A 19,323-nucleotide genomic window follows, 5' to 3' on the forward strand; every position below is an offset into this window, starting at 1 on the left:
ATGAGCATGAAAGAGATTTATTGAGCACCTACTTGAGGCTTAGGACTAAGCTAAGGTTTTTGTGCACAAATGTGCTAATGTGTGAGAGAAAGATGAGCCTTCTACTTCTGTAAAGAGTTGGAAATCCATAGGGCCCTGCCCTATAGGGTCACCATGGGTCAGAATTGAATCCCTGGCAGTGAGTTGATGATGATGATGATAACTGTATAATTATATATAGCTTCTGCCTAATTTCATGATAACAATAGTTGCTTGCCTCTTTTTGTTGACTCAAGCAGTACTTGAGATTACAGTTCAGTCAGTGAGAGTTTGGAAATCATGTCAGATCTTTTAGAATGTCCATCTCTCTATGTAAGGATCAGATGAACACTGTAAATCAGTTCTTACAATAACAAACAACCCACAAGTCATCAAGTTGATTCCAAGGTGTGGCACCCTCATATCTGTTGGCGTAGACTTTGCTCCATAGGATATTTTTGGGGTTTTTTTGTAAGTAAATCACCGGCCTTTTCTTTCAAGTCACCTTGGGGTGGATTGGACCTCTACCTTTTTTTTTTTTTAAGTCGCCCAATACATTGTGTGCCCAGCCAGAAATAGCATTAGTCTGAAAGCTGGCTGTTTTCAGGACTAATGAGTCAGAATCCTCCCCACTCTGGGCTATTATGTATTCCAGCTAGAAGCCCATCGACTGCTTAGCTCAGTGCACTGGATCTGTAATCTGAAGCACAGAGTCCATGGCCAGCTCAAGGTCACAGGCCCTGAGAGGCCTGTGCTCTGACCTCAATAACTTGCTCCTCCCAGGTGTTTCCCACTCCACTTCCTGTTCTTTCTTTACCCCCTTTGATGAAATCTAGAGTAATAAGGTTTATGATTTAAAAAGATGAAAGAAAACTTTGGTTCTATTTTGAGCTTCTTTCAACAATTAAATGTGGGTGTAATTGTGAATTGCATGTGAATGTAAGCCATTAACTCCAATGTGCAGCAGATAGCTCCATCTTTATGATCTTTATCATAATTAGGACTCCAGGGGCCACTCCTGCCAGGAGGAAGTCCACCTAATCCCAATTGGGAGCTCCCACCCTTCTGAAGGAGCGGGGAGGCCCGGTGGTGTAGTAGTTAGCGTTCCATCTGAAAAGTCCACAGTTTCAAACCATTGGGTGCTCCGAGGGAGAAAGATGGGTATGAGCATGCTCTGTTTGGGGTCTTTATAGGTCTCTAAATAGGTTGCCTGATTTCTTTCCACCCTCCTCTTTGGGGTCCTTTTCAGGCATATGGGACTCCACTCCCCTAAAGAGTACTCCTCGCTAGCCCATTGATCTTAGCAGGAGGTTGTCTCTTGAAGGTGGGACAGTTCTTTCTTTTTGTGTGTTTTTTGAGGAAGGAGGAGGAAAGGAACCCAGTAAGGTCATGGATGGCCTGTCTCAACTCTCAGCTGAAAACAGCCCTACCTAGGGCAGTAAAGTGAATCGCCACAGAAAATGAGTGACACCACCGGCCACATGTGAGGGCGAGTGGTAATGATTTCTAGGCTGGTTAATATTTCTGGTTCCCGATCAAGCCGGTTGTTCGTGATATTAATTCTCATGGATTCCCTTTCCTTTTATATGAATTCCAAATAAATGTGTTCCAGATGGGTTTCCTTCCAATTAAATATTTGAATACATTTGGGGGCAGGGGAGTGGGAAAGTTACATCGCACAAGGGCAGTTCTTCCCTGTCCTATTGGGTCACCGTGAGTCAGAATTGACCGTTTTGAGTGAGACCCTTCCTGGAAGCAGCCCTGTGTGTGCAATGGTGACATGCTCTCTGCTCACTGAAAGAGGTTGCAGTTCACATCTCCCCTGTGACTCCACGGGAGAAAGACCTGGTGAACCTCTTCCATGAAGATTATAGACAAGGAAACCCTTGGGGACAGTTACACTCTGTCATGTGAGGTCACTAGGAGGCAGAACCAACTCAAAAGTGCCCAACAATAGCTCCTATCGTGACAGACTTTGAGAGTCACATATACGGGTACCAGTAAACTGGATAAAACCCTCTAACACCATTTTCAGGTTGCCACTATGTGGGGGACCAGCCTCCTCACCACCAAATGGGTCCAAGGGCAGTTGTGTAATTGAGGGGTAAAATAAAGAGACATCAGACAAGAGAGACAGCATGCAAAAGCTCACCTCCTCGGTCATGACTTCAGGAGCGAGGTCCAAGCACAGAGAGGGAGTAATGTAATCTCATAAATTTATGTACTCTCAGGCACGCAGGCCACGGTAAGCACATATGTAACAGGAAGGAGTTGTCCTAGGGGTACACGTGTCTAGTTTCTTCGCCTTGTGAAGTCTGATGTGCGATCTTAGCTTTCTGGCCACTTGAGTCCCCAAGGCAGAACGAGTATAGCCGGACTTCTCACACGAGATTGTCTGGGGCCCAAGAGGGAGGGCACAAGGCAGGAAAACCATCACTTAGAGAGAAAAAATAAGTTCAGCAAACTTCTCCACAACTACAAAATGTAATCGATATTCTGGAGAGGTTCTTTTGTTTGTTTCTAAGCGAGTCTTCATCTCGGATAACATCCTTAAGGCATGGTGTCCCATCTCTGCAGAACAATCCCCATTAGCCTTTCTTCCTTTCACTGTCTCATGAAACATTTTCTCTATCACTGTTTGAAGGGCATTTGCTAATAAGAGGAAAGCTATCCTTGGCCTTCAGGAGGGGCCGGGGGATAGTGACAAAGTGAAGGTGAATAAGAGGAGATGTGAAGTGGTGCTTTTTTGTCTTCCCAAAGGCTATTCGCATATTGAGAGAAACCACGCCATGCCCAAACAAGCATGGCCTGCCAAGGGGCCTCTATTTACATATAAAACTACATGCTGAGATCCGCAGGGAGTAAGGAGAAGTGTGCACAGACCTCTCTAATTCATTCTTCCACAAAAATGATTTTCTTCAATAGCCTCCAATAAATTTTAGAAATAAGGTTAGGATTCACTAGGTTTCAGGAATTCACTGGGTCCCACCTGTCTTCTCAACTCCCCTCTCAAGAGATTGCCATCAGCTGGTTCATTCTGACCATGCAGGGGTCATGGCTGTGACCCCAATGTATCCCTTTGTCCTCTAATAACTCCAGCCCTCCCCTGTGGTGAGAAGGTAATCCTTAGGCCGCTTCCCCTGCCAGGATCCCCACCCCTGAACACACACACATGCACACACCACCCCGAGTGCTCCATTTCACTTCTGCTGATGTAGGCTGCTCCCGTGGCTTCTGTTTGGAGGATCAGAAAGTTCCTTGAAGGCCTTTCTGAAAGGAAGAAGGCTGAGGTTTAGTTTACAGAGTGGAAGAAAAGCATCTTTCGACCCTCGCCTTTCAGGTTACTGCTAGAGGAAGCCAGGCCTGCTCTTTCTTTTCTTCTCTGCCACCAGGGGTCCAATCCAAACCCCTAGCGAGTCCACTTTCACTCCTACCAACAGGGCATGCTGGCTCTGTCTCTAGAGAGAATCAATTCTCACTGACCTTGAGGACCGTGTGTGTGTGTGTGTGTGTGTGTGTGTGTGTGTGTGTGTGTGTGTGTGTGTGTGTTTTTTTCAGGGAAGAGGTGGTGGATTGACAACATAATGGCATCAAGCTGCCTTATTTTTCGTGTCTTCTTCTGATGGGAGAAGGGGCTGGGGATTGTCCAGTTGAACCTTCTACACAATCACAGGCCAAGACACTTGTTATGCTTGCTCACTGTGGTCCCTTCTTCCTCGTAGCATGTGGCATGAATGTGCATCACAAGTGCCAGACAAAGGTGGCCAACCTGTGTGGCATCAACCAGAAGCTAATGGCTGAAGCCCTGGCAATGATTGAGAGCACTCAACAGGTAAGAGAGACTTTTTGTTGACGAGATCCTGGAAGTGCAACTCAGAAATGACCTCTTGCGTTATTCAACTCAAAATAACCTCCTTGCTCTTTGATCTTTCAAACAACATGAAATATGTTCTGAGCAATAGTCCTGCCCCCCTGATTGTCATAGTCTTACCCATAACCCTGCGTTGAGATATCTGTTCTTTAACGCATTTGTTCCGTCTTTCCTTAAAATGTCTTATATTCGTCATGCAATAAGCAAGGACAAAAACAAATGAATGAACTGAAGTTTTGGTGGATTTCCTACTAGTTGTATGCCTACTCGAGCTGATAGCCTGGTGTGGGATGCAGATTCCCTTCTAGAATACTCTGAGAACAGTGAGGCTTGGTCCAGGGCAGCTTTTGTCTTGCTGTTTACTAACTTTGCATTTGCTGGATGGTGAATTTCCATAGTCATGGGCCATCTCTCTTTGAGAATTGGCATCACCTAGGAGAGCTATTTTTCCCATTAACTGTACATTTTTATATGTGATAGAGTATTGTGGGAAACATGGGAGATTACAGTTAACTTTTAGGAAGGCATGAAGCAGGAAATTCCGAGAGTGTGCTGACAGGAAAGAGAAGCTTTGCTTCTCGCCCCCACTCAAGAATCTTAGGCTACGTTTGTCCCTGTGAACAGCAAGCTGGGCTCTCACATCCGCAGTGGGTGGACTGACTGACTGTTTGTGATCTAGGCTCGCTGCTTACGAGACACTGAGCACATCTGCAGAGAAGGTCCAGTTGAAGTTGGTCTCCCGCGTTCTACAAAAGATGAAACAAAGCTGCCGTACTTACCAGCACAAACAGGGAAAAGAGGTAGTTGTCCGGATCCATTAATCTTTCTTAACTTTAATCTGAGTTCCCTTGATATAAAATCCCAGGTCTACCTGATCTGATGGGTGATACCGCACTATTTAAGAATGTCAGGCCTGGCCACCAATGAAGAAGCTCATACTTCATAGAATTGAAAACAAAAAATACTCCTCATTAGGATACTTTTGTGATGGAAAGAGGTCTGAAGGAACCAAGTTTAAAATTTTCCTGAGAATGTGATTTTCTATCACTGTTAAGTGGCTCTAAAGAAATGAGTCTCCCGTGTGATCAGTGGGGGTGGATACCATAGAAGATAGTCTTATTCTGCACCTTTGGGAATTTCTTTGGAAGCTTAAGACTAGAAAGGATGAGGCCTATGGGCCCTAAAGCCATTTACATTTGATGACCTCTTGGGGATTTATCTGGCCTACCCTCTGAAGGTAGCTTTGAAAGGGTGTAACCACATGATGCTGGGATCTGATCATTTCACATTCATTTGAAAGTACTTAGATTCTTGGCTTTAAATAAGAGTATGAAAGAGATTCTCAAACATTCTAATGGTAATGAAAACGGTGCATGTTTAAACAGCAGTTCTACTGTGCATGAGGCTGTACCATGAGTCAGTCAGTGCAAGAGCAACTAATGAAAATCACAATATAAAAGGTATGCACAACTCTGTGATGCCTTTGAACCATTGAATTGCATGTCACAAAACTGTGTGTGTGTAAAAATATGTGTGTGTCTGTGCGTGCACATGTGTGCACACACCTTGGTGGTGTAGCGGTTACTCACTGGGCTGCAATATAAATGGTCGATAGTTTGAAACCATCAGCAGCTCCGAGGGAGAAAGACGGGCTGTGCTACTCTCGTCAACAGTTACAGACTCAGAAATAGAGAGGATGCCATGAGTCTGCATGAATGGCGGTGATATATATATATATATATATCTCCCAGGGATTGCAAATAAAGATCCTGCTCTAAGAGGGTATGGACAAACCCAAACCCGTTGTCACCGAGTTGATTCTGGCTCCTGGCTACCTTCAGCATAGAGTACAATTGCCCCACAGGCTCTCAAGGCTATAATCTTTGTGAAAGTCTTTATGGGTCTTCTTTTTTTAGTTTAATAAATCTTTTTATTGGAGCAATACGACTCTTATCACAATCTGTACATACATCAATCGAGTAAAGCACCCTTATACATTCGTTGCCCTCGTCATTCTCAAAATTCGCCTTCTGCTTGGGTTCCTAGAATCAGCTCATTTTCCTTTTTTCCCCCTCCCCTCCCTCCCCGCTCTCCCCTCCCCCATGAACCCTTAATAGTTTATAAATTATTATTTTTTCTTATCTTACACTGCCTGGTGTCTCCCCTTACCCACCTTCCCATTGCCCATCCCCCAGAGAGGAGGTTACACATAGATCCCTGAGATCGGTTCGCCTTTCTACACCCCCCTCCCTCCTGGTGTTGCCACTCCCACCGCTGGTCCTGAGGGGTTCATCCGTCCTAGATTCCCTGTGTTTCCAGATCCCTACTGCACCGCTGTGCATCCTCTGGTCTACCCAGGTCCGCAAGGTAGAATTGGGGTCATGATAATTGGGAGGGGAGGAAGCGTTCAGGAACTAGAGGAAGGTTTTGAGTTTCATTGTTGCTACATTGAACCATGAGTGACTCATCTCCTCCCCACTGCCCCTCTGGAAGGGATGTCCAGCTGTCTACAGATGGGCATTGGGTCCCATCATGCGCTCCCCTCATTCACGGTGATGTGTTTTTCCCCCCTGCCTTTGTTGTTTGAAATTTATGGGTCTTCTAAGAGGATTAAGCACACAGGCCCTAATATTTTTTTCACACCTGTTCTGGCTCAGAGCGAGGGATAAGTTGACTTGCAGGTTTTTTAAAGGGCTGAGGTTAGATCGAGGGACTGTCTCCTAAAGAAAGCCTGCCTCCGAGCTGAGGGCAGTAGAGCGGGCTCTGTTCAGCTCTCTCCCCTGGTGTCACATCGGGAGGCATGGGGACTAATGTCACAGTGACGACTGTGAGCCACATACATAATGGAGCATCATTGTTTCCTCAGCTGTGGTGAAAATTTCCGATTTGTCCATGATCGGACATTAGAAGTGCTTGCTGGTTTTATGTATATGATTTTTTACTGAGTGGAATATGTTTCTTTACATTTTTTCCCTAAATTTGTGATAGACAGGAAGCAGAACAGTTGCCATCCTGTTTTCGACATTCGTCACATATCCAGTTCAGGGGCGCTAATTTACGTTCTTTATGCCGTTCCACCATCACCTTTCCATCCCCCAGTTTCCCACATGAAATGTGTTCCTAAACTTTTCCCAATCTATTGACTAAACAAGGGGGCTTCAAAATATTCAGGGAAAAAACGGAATTAAAGATCATTAGACTTTTCCACAAACTTTTCATACCCTTTTGTCTAAAGAAAGGTGCCCTGGTAGCATAGGGATTATGTACTACGCTACTGACTGCAAGGTCAGCAGTTCAAAACCACCAGCCACTCCAAGGGAGAAAGACAGGGCTTTCTAGAATTACAACCTCAGAAACTCACAGAGCACGTAAATTTTGTCCTATATGGTTGATGTAAGGTGACTCAGGGGCAGTGAGTTTGGTTTTTTGTGGGGGTTTTTTGTATAAAGCGATATAGTCCTTATCCCAAATACCAGGAGGACCACAACAGGCAGGAAATGCAGCCTCCTGCTGCCATCCCACTCAGCCCCCACCCCCTACACACCTGGCAGGATCAACAGAGCCCCAGAAAGGGAAGTACAAGAGAGAGCCTGTGATCTGGGGGACTAGAATGGCCCTCCGTGACTCTGCGTTTCCTTGTAACCATTGGCTTGTCCTTTTCAGAGCCTCAAGGAATCTCCTGGGATTCCCCAATGGACGGGATGGATAAAATGTGCCTGCTTCCGGAACCTGAACTGAGCATCGAAAGACCATCTCTCCAGATCAAGCTGCAAATTGAGGATTTTATATTGCACAAAATGTTGGGGAAAGGAAGCTTTGGCAAGGTATGACCCCGTGTTAGTGAATCCTACCCACCAAATTCCAGATGCGGAAAAGCCCAACGCCTGGTCCCGGCGCGGGGTGTGGAGAGCGCATTGCGGAATCTTTTTGGAGAGGGTAGGGGGGTGACTGACCAGCTGGGACCCAGAGGACTGTAGACCAACAGCAGCTTGTGTCTCGAAAGATGCTCTACCTTGAAGGTGCTTTGTCTCAACCTTTCTGGGTGGAATAGCAAGGGGCCTCAGCCACTTGCCAATTCACTTTCCTCGTTCCCCCTCCCTTGCTACGTTTTCAACCCTCAAGTGTTGGTCCACTTTGTATATGGTTTCCCACATTTCATAGCTTCAGACTATAGCTTGAGAATCCTGGGGAAGTTTCTTGCAGAAATTCCTTTCTCGGAATTCCTCCTACAACCCACTCATGCTACGAGTACTCTGTCCATCTCAGAGGATAAAGGAAGGAAGGAGGAGGAGAAGGAGCAGGGCAGGGCAGAAGGAGGGGATTGAGAAGAGGAAGAAGAGGATGTTTAAGAAATTATAATTCCCCTTTCAGAGACGGCCGACAATTCTCAAGCTAGTGATGGCAAGGCGTGATGGTTAGTGTTATGTGTCAGCCTGGGTAGGCGATGGTGCTCTGTTGTTGGTTAAATGTCAGCTGCTGCTGTGGAAGTGATCTGTAGGGTAAATACATACACGTCTGTCTATCCATCCATTAATACATATGAGAACATACAATTGATTCTCTGGAGAGCCCTAGCTGGTACATCAACTACCCTTTCAGGGCATTTTAGATCGCTTAGTGGACTCTCAGGAAAGTTGATGTGTGAGTTGTGATCCGGTGGTTTTATATTTGGCTGCAACACCAGAGGGAATTTTAGCCCGATGACTCTGCTTTGAAGCTGTTCATCCGAAAAACCAGTGTTGTGCTCCACACCTGCTCACCAGACTTTAGCAAGAAAATGTACCGACTTTGTTTAATAATTAACTAAAATGCAGCTGAGCACCCGCCATAACTGAATAACATTGTGTTCCACTTGGGAGTTTGGTGTCAACATCTTTGAGAAAAAGCCACCTCTGTCCTGCGTACTGTTGCCGAGCTCCATTCATTCTTTTGGTTTTTTTAGATTTTTTTAAACATTTTATTAGGGGCTCATACAACTCTTATCACAATCCATACATACATCAATTGTCTAAAGCACATCTGTACATGCTTTGCCCTCATCATTTTCAAAGCATTTGCCCTTTGCATCAAGTCCTTTTTTCCCCTCCCTCCCCGCTCCCCCCTCCCTCACTAGCCCTTGATAATTTATAAATGATTATTTTGTCATATCTTGCCCTGTCCGTCGTCTCCCTTCACCCCCTTTTCTGTTGGCTGTCCCCCAGGGAAGAGGTCACATGTAGATCCTTGTAATCGGTTCCCCCTTTCCATCCGACTCACCCTCTACCCTCCCAGTATTGCCCCTCATGCCCCTGGTCCTGAAGGTATCATCCGCCCTGGATTCCCTGTGCCTCCAGCTCCTATATGCACCGTGTACAACCTCTGCTCTATCCAGACTTGCGAAGTAGAATTCGAATCATGGTAGTTGGGGAGAAAGAGGCATTTAGGAACTGGGGGAAAGCTGTTTTCTTCATCGGTGCTACATCGCACCCGGACTGACTCATCTCCTCCCCTAGGCCCCTTTGTGAGGGGATCTCCAGTGGTCCATCCATTCTGATAGTTCATTTCCACCGTAATATTAACCACCACAGACTCATTTGGTGTTAATCTGAGCTTCCCGGGCAGTTTTATGGCCAGTCTTCATTATAATTTAGGACCAATTAATGTGAAATTATAACCTGTTCCCAAAAATTGAAAGCACATTAGATAGATGGAAATTGCCTTTTCAGCTCTTTAGTCTATGGCTGCTTTTAGGATGTTTTATTGAAAGAAGCAAATTACCACAAGAGAATTCTTAATTGTTAATGAAATGTTTATCTTTCCTTGTTCCCGTGTGAATTTCTCCATTTCCATAAGGTGGATAAGAAAGAAGGCTTCCCCGGGTGACACAAATGGTTGGGTTCTTTACGACTTGCCTGAAGGTTGGAGGTTCAAACCTGCCCAATGGTACTTCAGAAAAGCAGCCTATCAATCTGTTTTCAAACGCCTTGGAAACCATGGGGCCCTAGTTCTACACTGACATGTGGGTTTGCCAGGAGGCAGAGTTGACTCAGTAACAACTAACAACACCACCGAGGATGAAACGAGAAGGGTATCACAATAGGAAGGATGTACAGTTAAACCTAGAAGCCATAGGATCACCACAAGGGTCAACCAGGAACTTGGGGACTCTCTGCTCTCTGTCCAAGGAAGTATGAAATCCTGACTGAGGCCAGGTCCCTGTGTCCCTGCACCCTGAGAGAATTGGACTGTGTGGCCTGAGGAGAACAGGATAAAGCATTCAACAAAAATTAGACCACCTTGCTTCCCCTTCTCACAATAAGAATCCTTCAGAGTCGCTTTTCTTTTACAGTCTGTGTAGGAAGCATGGCTCTTAACAAAGCGGTAGCCTCTTGATTCCTGTTCTCAATCTGCTTTTATGCTCAAATTATAATCTGCATGTCACCCATCCATTGGACTGGATCCTCATCAGATGATTTTAAACATCTAGACACATCATCTAGACACATTCATTTCAGTCCTATTTTAACATGGTTGACTTTCCGTGAAAGAAACAAATGACAAATGTTCTTAATAACTATCATTTGGAGAGCATGGGTATCATTTGCAAATCACTTTCTCACGTGCTATTAGATTTGACTCAAACAGTCTCATTAAGTTAGAGAACCAGCTGTCATTGTGTCAGGTACAGGTTAGGAAGGTTAATTGACTTGTTGGGATGCCCATAGCTGCGCACTGGCTATGAGAGGAGACGGGAGCTGGAATTGTCTGTCTCCAAATGCCATGTCCTGGCATCTGTCTGCCCTCTGCTCCTACATCATGTGCAAAAGCAAAGTTGTTGAAACTCTCACATAAGATTCATGGAATCAAATGGAAGGAGTACATATTTAAATCTTTCAGCCACTAAGTAGCTCCATCTTTTTGAGCATGGGCCTCACTTCTCCGACCTTTGTTTTCTTCTCTAGAAAACAAGTATGTGACTCTGTCTTGCAGAGTGTTGTCGGGAGGGGGGCATTAAATTAGCTAGCGTATGCCAAGTATGTAGCAGAATGGTTGACACCCTTGAGGAGCTGCAAATGTGACTCAATGCCATCAGGTAAAGTGGCGTTCGTTCAGTCCATAACCAAAGCCAATCGCCATCACTGTCTCAAAGTGACCCCTCCATATGTATCAGAGAAGAGCTGTGATCCAGCGGTTTGCAATGGCACATGTCTCTGAAAGGCGTTCGTTGCCTGGCCTTTTGACGAGGTCGCTCTGAGTGGACTGAAACCACTGACCTTCTGACTTGTACCAAAACAGTTTGCACCAATTAGGGATTCCTTGATATGCCTAAGTAGAACTCGATTGCCAATGTAAGCCAATGTTTGCCTTGAAAGCCTGGGTAAAACTGAAGAACTCTTTTATGTTCATTGGCAGGAAAGTTTCCTGTCCCCCTCTCCCCCATGTCCTCCTCCCATCACCTTGCCTCTTGTTGTTGGAATGAATGCTTTGACTCTGTGAATCATTCAAGACCCTGGGCAGTCGGGCCATGCAATTTGAACTGGAATTGGTCAGATCCAGGCGTCCCTGGTTGTAATGCCCTTCGCCTTCTTGCACTTGGCAGATGTTGCGTTTGGTACGAGATGAAGGCTGCCCCCACACCCCCTGTGTTGAGCCCCATTTCTCCAACAGCGTGTGCTCACACTTTGTGTGTGTGGGTCACCTGTTGCTGGTTCTCCCAGTAGTTCTAACCTTTTCACGATGTTCCTGCACACGTCACTCACCTATACTATGAGGTCAGCATACTTTGTATGCTCTGGGAAGATGAAAAATGTGTGTGACTGGCTTTATGGCCACATCCGCATTCTTGTAATGGTCCAAAATGGAACTCACAATCTCCCCAAGGCATGCCTCCCCCTGGAGTCACCCATCCCATTGAGTAGTGGTTTGGGGATGCCTTGAAAGGTACCCAGAGAGAGTATGGCCCTGGGAGGTAAACCCGTGAGCCACTATGCTTTGACTGAGTCTCAAAGGCAACGGGCAGAATAAAGATGAAGATGTGGAGGAACCCTCTCTTCCTTTGAGTGCAACTCACAAATTCTAAAACAAAGCACCTCAATTCTTCCCGGTTCTTCTAGGTCTTCCTAGCAGAGTTCAAGAAAACCAATCAGGTGTTTGCAATAAAGGCCTTGAAGAAAGATGTGGTCTTGATGGACGACGATGTGGAGTGTACGATGGTGGAGAAGAGAGTACTGTCGCTGGCCTGGGAGCATCCGTTTTTAACGCACATGTTTTGTACCTTCCAGACCAAGGTATGGCTTCTGCCCACAGAACCCTGCCCTCCTCCTCTGACACAGGAAACGCGTCTGTTTGTTGTGGCGCCCTCCTTTGGAGACATGGGGTATTGTCTCTGTTTAGCTTTCTGGACACTTCCTACCTCAGGCAAACAAGTTGCATCTCTTCTAAGCACCATTGCAATGTTACATACGCATGTTCATGCGTGACGGGGATGCGTTCGCCTGTTTGCTTTCTTGGGGGAATCTGGTTTCACATGACAATCATTAGGTTTAACGAAGCAGTCTTTGAGTTGTTTGGCAACACCTTGATGCTTTGGGAAGTTGAGGTCATGGCCATACTATTCCTGTTTTGTTTGGTTGCTCTACATGTGTTTGGAGAAGACCTGTTTTCATACTCAGTATTGGGAAATAGGTGGACATGCATGTGCGGTGTTAAACACCACTGCGCTCGGTTTGATTCTAACCCATAAGTTTCCGAGACCATAATCTTTAGGGGAGCAGATAGATTTGTCTCTGAACCATTGACCTTGTGATTAGCAACCCAATGCCTAACCACAGCGTCAAGTTTGTCTTGATACCACAGGCGGAAAGGCAGCCCTGGGTGGTGTGTCAAGTAAGTGTTGGTCTGCTAAGTTCAACGGCGTCATTTTAAGCCTACCAGCCACCCCAGGGAGAAATAGGAGGCAGTGGGTTGGTTTTGTGGTTGGTGTGTGTGCGCGCACTCTGACTTCATACTGATCAACCCTGCCTCTGCGTGAGGCCCTGGGCAGGGAATGGGCAGCAGGGCTCCACCTGCCATTCTGTACCCTGCTGCTTCATGGATATGATCCTGTCAGAAGACTCTCCTGCTTGGAGAGGGGACAATCTCTTGTTTCCTTGAAACAAACAAAAAAAATTGTGCTCATTTATTTTCTTTAAAAAATTATTCAGACTCACTTTAGGAAAATGCCTATAGGCTAAAGCAGCACATAATTTGTGACCATGCTATTTTGAAGTTTATCCTTCCAGAATGCCCAGCAAATGTACAAAAATAACATTGCATTATACACACCTGAAACTTTGCGACTATAACACTGATTTCTATACACGCCCCCCACATCTGTGCAGACTCTTCTACAACATGACTTTTCAAAGGAGAACATGGTGTTGTCTTAATTAATGTTCTCTCTCTTACCTCTCTGGGTTCTAATATCCATTGCACTAGCGACACAGAACTGACAAAGTTCACGAATAAAGGGTGCATTAGGGAATTTAACAAGTTGGAAGGCCAGTGAGAAATGCTCAGGTTGGAATTGTTTACCACGACATGTTACACAGTTCTTTCAGGTCTGCTAGTAAATGGTGAAAGGGGACGTACAGTCCACTGTTAGCTCACTCTGAAGGCATGCAGCTCAAGCTCTGTGAGTCAGCAAATCCAGCTCCCTGAATTAAGAGCCCAGAGACACCCCACTCTGGTCAGCCTCAGCCCAAAGGCACTCAGCCCCACTTCCTTGGGTCAGTAAGCCCTGCTTCCCTAATTAAGTACCAAGAGTTACCCCATTCTGCACAAAAGCACTTAGCTTGCCTTGCTCTGTGGGTTAGAAAATCCATCAGTGTGTTCCATGCCCTGGCTCCTGGTTCTACTGATGCTCCTCTGGTGTTATATTCTTCTGGATCCAGGAGGTTCACTGAGCAGGTATCTCAAATCCAGGGGATACTCTCCACTTCCGGATCTTGCTGGTAATGAGATCCCACCTCCTACTTTTCAGTGGGTTCATTTGATGTGCAGTAGTGGGCACTCCGGGAAATCCTCTTCACAGTCACTCACAGGTGAATTTTCCCCGACTTTATTATCAGACCCATGCAGGGAAAGGTTGTTTTGTGGGAGTTAAAGACTTTGGCTAGAAGACCACGTTAAATAATTCACTGTCCCTGGAAACATATCAATAACTTTTTTTCTGGTTAAAAATACACTGAAAGGAGCGACCTTGTAAATGAATCTTTATGTGCAAGAATTATTTTTTTCTCTCCATTTTCTGCTCTCCTCCACTCTATCCCCACTGTAGGAAACCTAGAATAATAAACCAGGCCCATATGGGTCCATATAGTCAAGGAGTGTCAAGAGTACCCCCACCTCCACACACACCTTTACCATTTCATGTCTTGAAGATAATATAGTATGATACCTTTGTATGATCAGTAGAATTCTATAAGCTTCCCTTTGGCCATAAAACCAAAAACACCAAATGCACCACCATTGAGTTGATTCTGACTCATGGTGATCCTACGTAGGGGTTCTGAGGCTTTGTAAATCTTTCTGGGTCCAGGCACCTTCAACTTTCTTTCTTGGCACAAGTAGGGGGCTTGAACCACCTACCTTTCAGTTAGCAGTCCACTTTCAGTTGGCAGTCCAATGCTTACCCAGGAGCACCACCAGGGCTCATGGCTTTGGCTTGTAATAAATAAAAGTTGGCAGCAAATAAATCCTTCATCACTGCATCCCCAGAACCAGTAGATTTTCAGCAGATATATAATGAAGAAGTGGGTGGGTGGATGGATGGATTGAGGAACTTACTTAAAATTAAGAGAAACCAGACCGTGAAAAAGCACTGTGCATCTATTGTATTCAAAGCATTATGGAGTGTACAAAAATAGAGAATACAATTCTTGACCTTGGGAATTTCATAATCTAATAACAGGGTCAAGACTGATCGTTCTGAACGGTGAATGATGCTAAATTGCGAGCTGAATTTGAATGAAGAGGGAAGAGACAGGAGACCTCGGGCCTCAGCAATGTGGTGGGACCTTGTGAGAAACACACGAAGGAAAGAAGGGGTCGTGATAAGCTGTTTAAGAGAAAATAGGCTTAAACTGCAGCAAGGAGGCATTTGGAATTCGGATCACGAGGGTTAGAGGGATTGTCTCCGCTGGTCTGCGATGGTGTAGTTGACTTAGCAAACCTGGCATATCTCAGCAACTAAATGAATAATACTGGAGAATGTAAAAAGCAACAGCTTGAATGAATGAAAGAATGATGATTTTCTTTGGGGACATGTTGGGAATGGTCTTCTTTGAAGGGACAGTTGTCTGACACATTAAGACATGGTTGATGACAGTCAAGTTGGCCTAACTCAATGGTGAGTCTATGCACAGTAAAAGCAAACACTGCCTGGTCCTGCGCCATCTCTGTGGTGGGTAGTTATTGGGATCCAGAGGATTTTCATGGCTGATTTTTCAGAAGTAGGTCACCTAGCCTTATTTTCAGTACACATTAAGACAGGCAACGAAGTAAATCAAAAACTTTTCTTGGGAATCGTTCATTCCTAGAGAAAGTCATTCGTGCTTTCTCCATATAAAGGAGCTTCTCTCTTGTATAAAAGGTTATTCAGAATTTACTTTTATTCAGAATATGTTGTGGACATGTGATTCACTTGTTTCTTTTAAGGGGGATTCCATCGTGAAAAGCTTTTTTTTTCTCCCAATGAGTCTTAGTTTTCTTGTTGTTGTTGCAAGTGTTCACAGAAGAACATAGACCAATTCAACAATTTCTATATATTATTAAAAGTTTTTGAAGGTTTTCGTCTGAGGGGCATATGACCTCTTTGAGTATGGAAATGTGGTAATACCATTCAGGAGGCTGCACAGAATGCAAAGATGTGTGGACTTCGATTCTAAAGAAGTCCGCTTTCAGCTCCCGACCATTTATTAGCAAGGCTCCAGGGTCTCCTTGCTCCTCTGCACAGAAGAGAGAGTAAGAATAACCTTGCGGGGGTGTCTGTGGAGGTCAGCCAGTCACCGGGTGCCAAAGCGGTGCTTGGGATCTAGATATGCAAAAACACCCGTTGAATGTGAACCTGACTCGAAATGAGGCTCAGAGGGAAAGACTCTTTGGAATTAATTTTCTCTGTGCTGGATCAAGGTGACTCTGTTCCTCAGTCAAGCTGTGACACTGAATTACTGGCATCAGAGTCTAGCGCGTGGCAGTATCACGAAAGCTTGTGGTTGTTTAACAGAAGGAAGGGATGATGCCTGATTCTTTACTTTTTACCAGCAATTCTTTCCTTATTCTGTTTGTTTGTTTGTACAAGGCAGCTCCAAAACGTTTGGAATTTGAAGATAGACTGTTTCTACAAACGTTTTGGAACCTCTTGTACCGTCTCGGTGGTTGATGGTGGTTGCCATCAAGCCCGTTCCGACTCACAGCACCCCCTGTGGGTAGCCAACCCTGCGGCTTCCAAGGCCGTGACTGCCCACAAGCAGATCGCCAGGCCCATCTCTGGGACTTGCCTCTGTATGGGTTCTGATAGCCCCCCTTTCAGGCAGCCAGTTGCTTCATCAGAGGATTCCACATACGTGTCTGCAAGGCAGCTTGAAATGGCACAGCCCCATCTCCATACACATGTGACTTTTTCCTTACTGGATTTTCACACTGTATACCTAATAGCTGTTTTCCATTATTTATACTCAAAATAAGTTTTGTTTTGTTTTTTAAGAAAGGAAAACCCAGATGGTTTTATCGACAAGAACAATGGTCGCATGGTCTTTAAAAAATGTTTTATTTTAGATGAAATGTTCCAGAGAAAATTAGGTTCCCATTGAACAATTTTTATATAAACTGACATTTTTTATATAAATTGGTCCATGATATGTGTTAAGTTTTCATAACGTGCTTCTCTGTTCCTTATTTCCATCTGGTTCCATTGGTGTAGCTTCCCTGTTTCTCCTTGTCTTCTTATTTTTGCTTTTGGATCAATACTGACCATTTGGTTTCAATATAGTTGATTGTTTAAAGGATCATATCACTCCGGGTGACATTCTTTATTTTAGAAGCCAATCTGTCTCCAACACTTGTCTGTCAGTTTGTCCTGTTGTGATGGCTTGCCTGTTGCTGTGGAGCTGAAGCTATGTCACTTTTGTTTTCTCTAAGTCCCAGCAGGGTCACCCAAGGTGAACCTGGTTTCAGTGGCGCTTCCAAACTAAGCTCAGTCCATGAAGAATATGTAGCCTTTCTACTTCTGAAAGATTGGGAACATTGTTAGATACAGGACCAAAATATCACTGCAAATAGTGTCAAAGCATTGTGAGATCTGGTACAGGAAGATGCACCCCTGATGTTGCAAGGCACAAAAATACAACTGGGGAAGAGCTGCCTCTTCAAAGTAGAGTTGACAAGAATGATGTCGATGGAGTAACACCTTCAGGACCTTCATTTGCTGTTGGGACACAGCTCAAAACAAGAAGAAACAGCTGCAAATATCATTAATAATCAGAAAGTAAGATGTATGAAATATAAATCTGGGAAAATTGGAAGTCATCAGAGATAAAACGCATTACATAAAGATTGATTTCTTAGGCATAAGTGAGCTGAAGTGGATTGGTATTGACCATTTTGAATCATAAAATCATGTGTGGTTTACTATGCTGGAAATGACTAATTCAAGATGATTGGGGTCTCATGCATCATCAAAAGAATAGTTCAAGGTCTATCTTGAAGTGCAATGCTGTGATATGATCACATCTATAAGCCTACAAGGAAATTCAGTTAATACAAATAGTATTAAAATCCATCTACTAATCCCTAAAACTACTGATGAAATTATTATACCAACTGCTTCAGTCTGAAATTTATCAGACATGCTATCAAAATGCATTGGTAATTATAGGCGGTTGGAATGCAAAACTTGGAAACACATCTTCCTCGGAAGAAGTACAGACAGAATGCTCCTTTAAAGTGAAAATGACCAGGCTTCTTGTCATGGGCTTTGGACATGTGATCAAGAGAGACCCGTCCGTGAAGAGGACATCATGCTTGGAAAGTGGAGAGCCAGCGATGTAGAGGAAGACCCTCGAGGAGATGGATTGACAAAGAGACTGCAATCACAGCATCACATAGAGCAATTGAGAGGATGCAGTAGGACCAGGCAATGTGTTGCCATGGGATGTAACTATAGGAATAACAACAGCAACAGAGGAGAGAGAAAATAACAACAAATGAAAAATGATGGTTCCGAGCAGGCAGGACAGTGCCGCTGGATCATCTGGGCCCTAAGAACATCTATCTCTCTATCCCATCATGCCTTGAACTGGGCTTCCATCCTAGTGGTAATTCCTTGGCTCAGTATAGCTGGTGGAGCTCGGCTATCACCTTCATAGTCTAGCCAGGAAATAGGAACAAGAGTGAAAGAGTAGGCAAAGCCCATGCCAGCGCTCTCCTCCACATTAAGACACGTTTTCAGAAGCCCCACAAAAAAAGTCTCTACTTACATCCCTTCAAACGTTTTAGCTGCCAGGAAAGATGCAAAGTATAATTGTTCGCTGGGCACATTGCCCTTCAGAATACATGTGGTCTAGTAAGAAAGGGAGCACTAGTACTAGGTAGGTAATCAGCCAGCTCTGCTCTAGCATATATTTTAAAATATAGAACATACTTTGTTGAGAGCCTCTTTTGTGTCAAGTACTTCCCTGAGAACTTGGAATATTTCGTTTAATTGTTAAGATCGTCCTATAAAGAAGACATTATTAGTACCATTTTATCTGCAGGTGGGGGAAAACAAGGCTAAGAAGGATTAACTTGAAGACGGTAACTCAGCTGGTAGTTGTGAAGTGTTTGATCTTATCATTTGTCTGGATCCAGATATTGATCTCCTACATAGTCACACTATGTAAGCATCTTAGAGGTTGTGTTAGTCTGGGTAGTCTAGAGAAACAAATTCATTGATACTCATATATATGTTAGAGAGAACTTTATATCAAGACATAATTATGCATTAATAAAGCATCCCGGCCCAGTCCAGATCAAGTCCACAATTTCAATATTATCCCATGAATTCCTCTTAAGACTCAACACAGTGCATGCAAGGATGCTAAATGCAGGAAGATCACAGGCACCGGTGGGTGGAAAGTCCTGTGGGTCCAATGGCAGTGGACACATCTCCAGGGCTCTGGCTGCCATCAGCATGGCTCCACGTGGCTTGTCAACAGGAATGTGAAGCAGATCGAGAGTGTGGTCTTCCTCCCAGGAGAAAAGAGGAAGTTCCCAGAATCCTCCTGGTTGGGTGTTACCTTGTGACCTGATTGACAGGCTACACTCCACCCTTCACTATCAAGTTGACACAAAATGAGGTAACTACCACAGAGGTGGTACATATGAACACAGAGGTGTACATATCTATAATAAAATGCTCACTTATAAACCAAAAGACC

General features: G+C 44.6%; 1 protein-coding gene across 2 annotated transcripts in view; it reads left to right on the forward strand.

The window, feature by feature from the left end:
- Positions 1-19,323, forward strand: part of PRKCQ (protein kinase C theta) — a 107,807-nt gene that overhangs the window by 24,989 nt on the left and 63,495 nt on the right. For both annotated transcript variants that reach the window (XM_075553177.1, XM_075553178.1), the window contains exons 8-11: positions 3,741-3,850; positions 4,569-4,689; positions 7,553-7,713; positions 11,983-12,156. In XM_075553177.1, the coding sequence (XP_075409292.1) occupies positions 3,741-3,850; positions 4,569-4,689; positions 7,553-7,713; positions 11,983-12,156 (566 nt within the window). The remainder of the gene's footprint in view (positions 1-3,740; positions 3,851-4,568; positions 4,690-7,552; positions 7,714-11,982; positions 12,157-19,323) is intronic.

Source organism: Tenrec ecaudatus, chromosome 6 (genome assembly GCF_050624435.1).
Source record: "Tenrec ecaudatus isolate mTenEca1 chromosome 6, mTenEca1.hap1, whole genome shotgun sequence".
Lineage (NCBI taxonomy): Eukaryota > Metazoa > Chordata > Mammalia > Afrosoricida > Tenrecidae > Tenrec > Tenrec ecaudatus.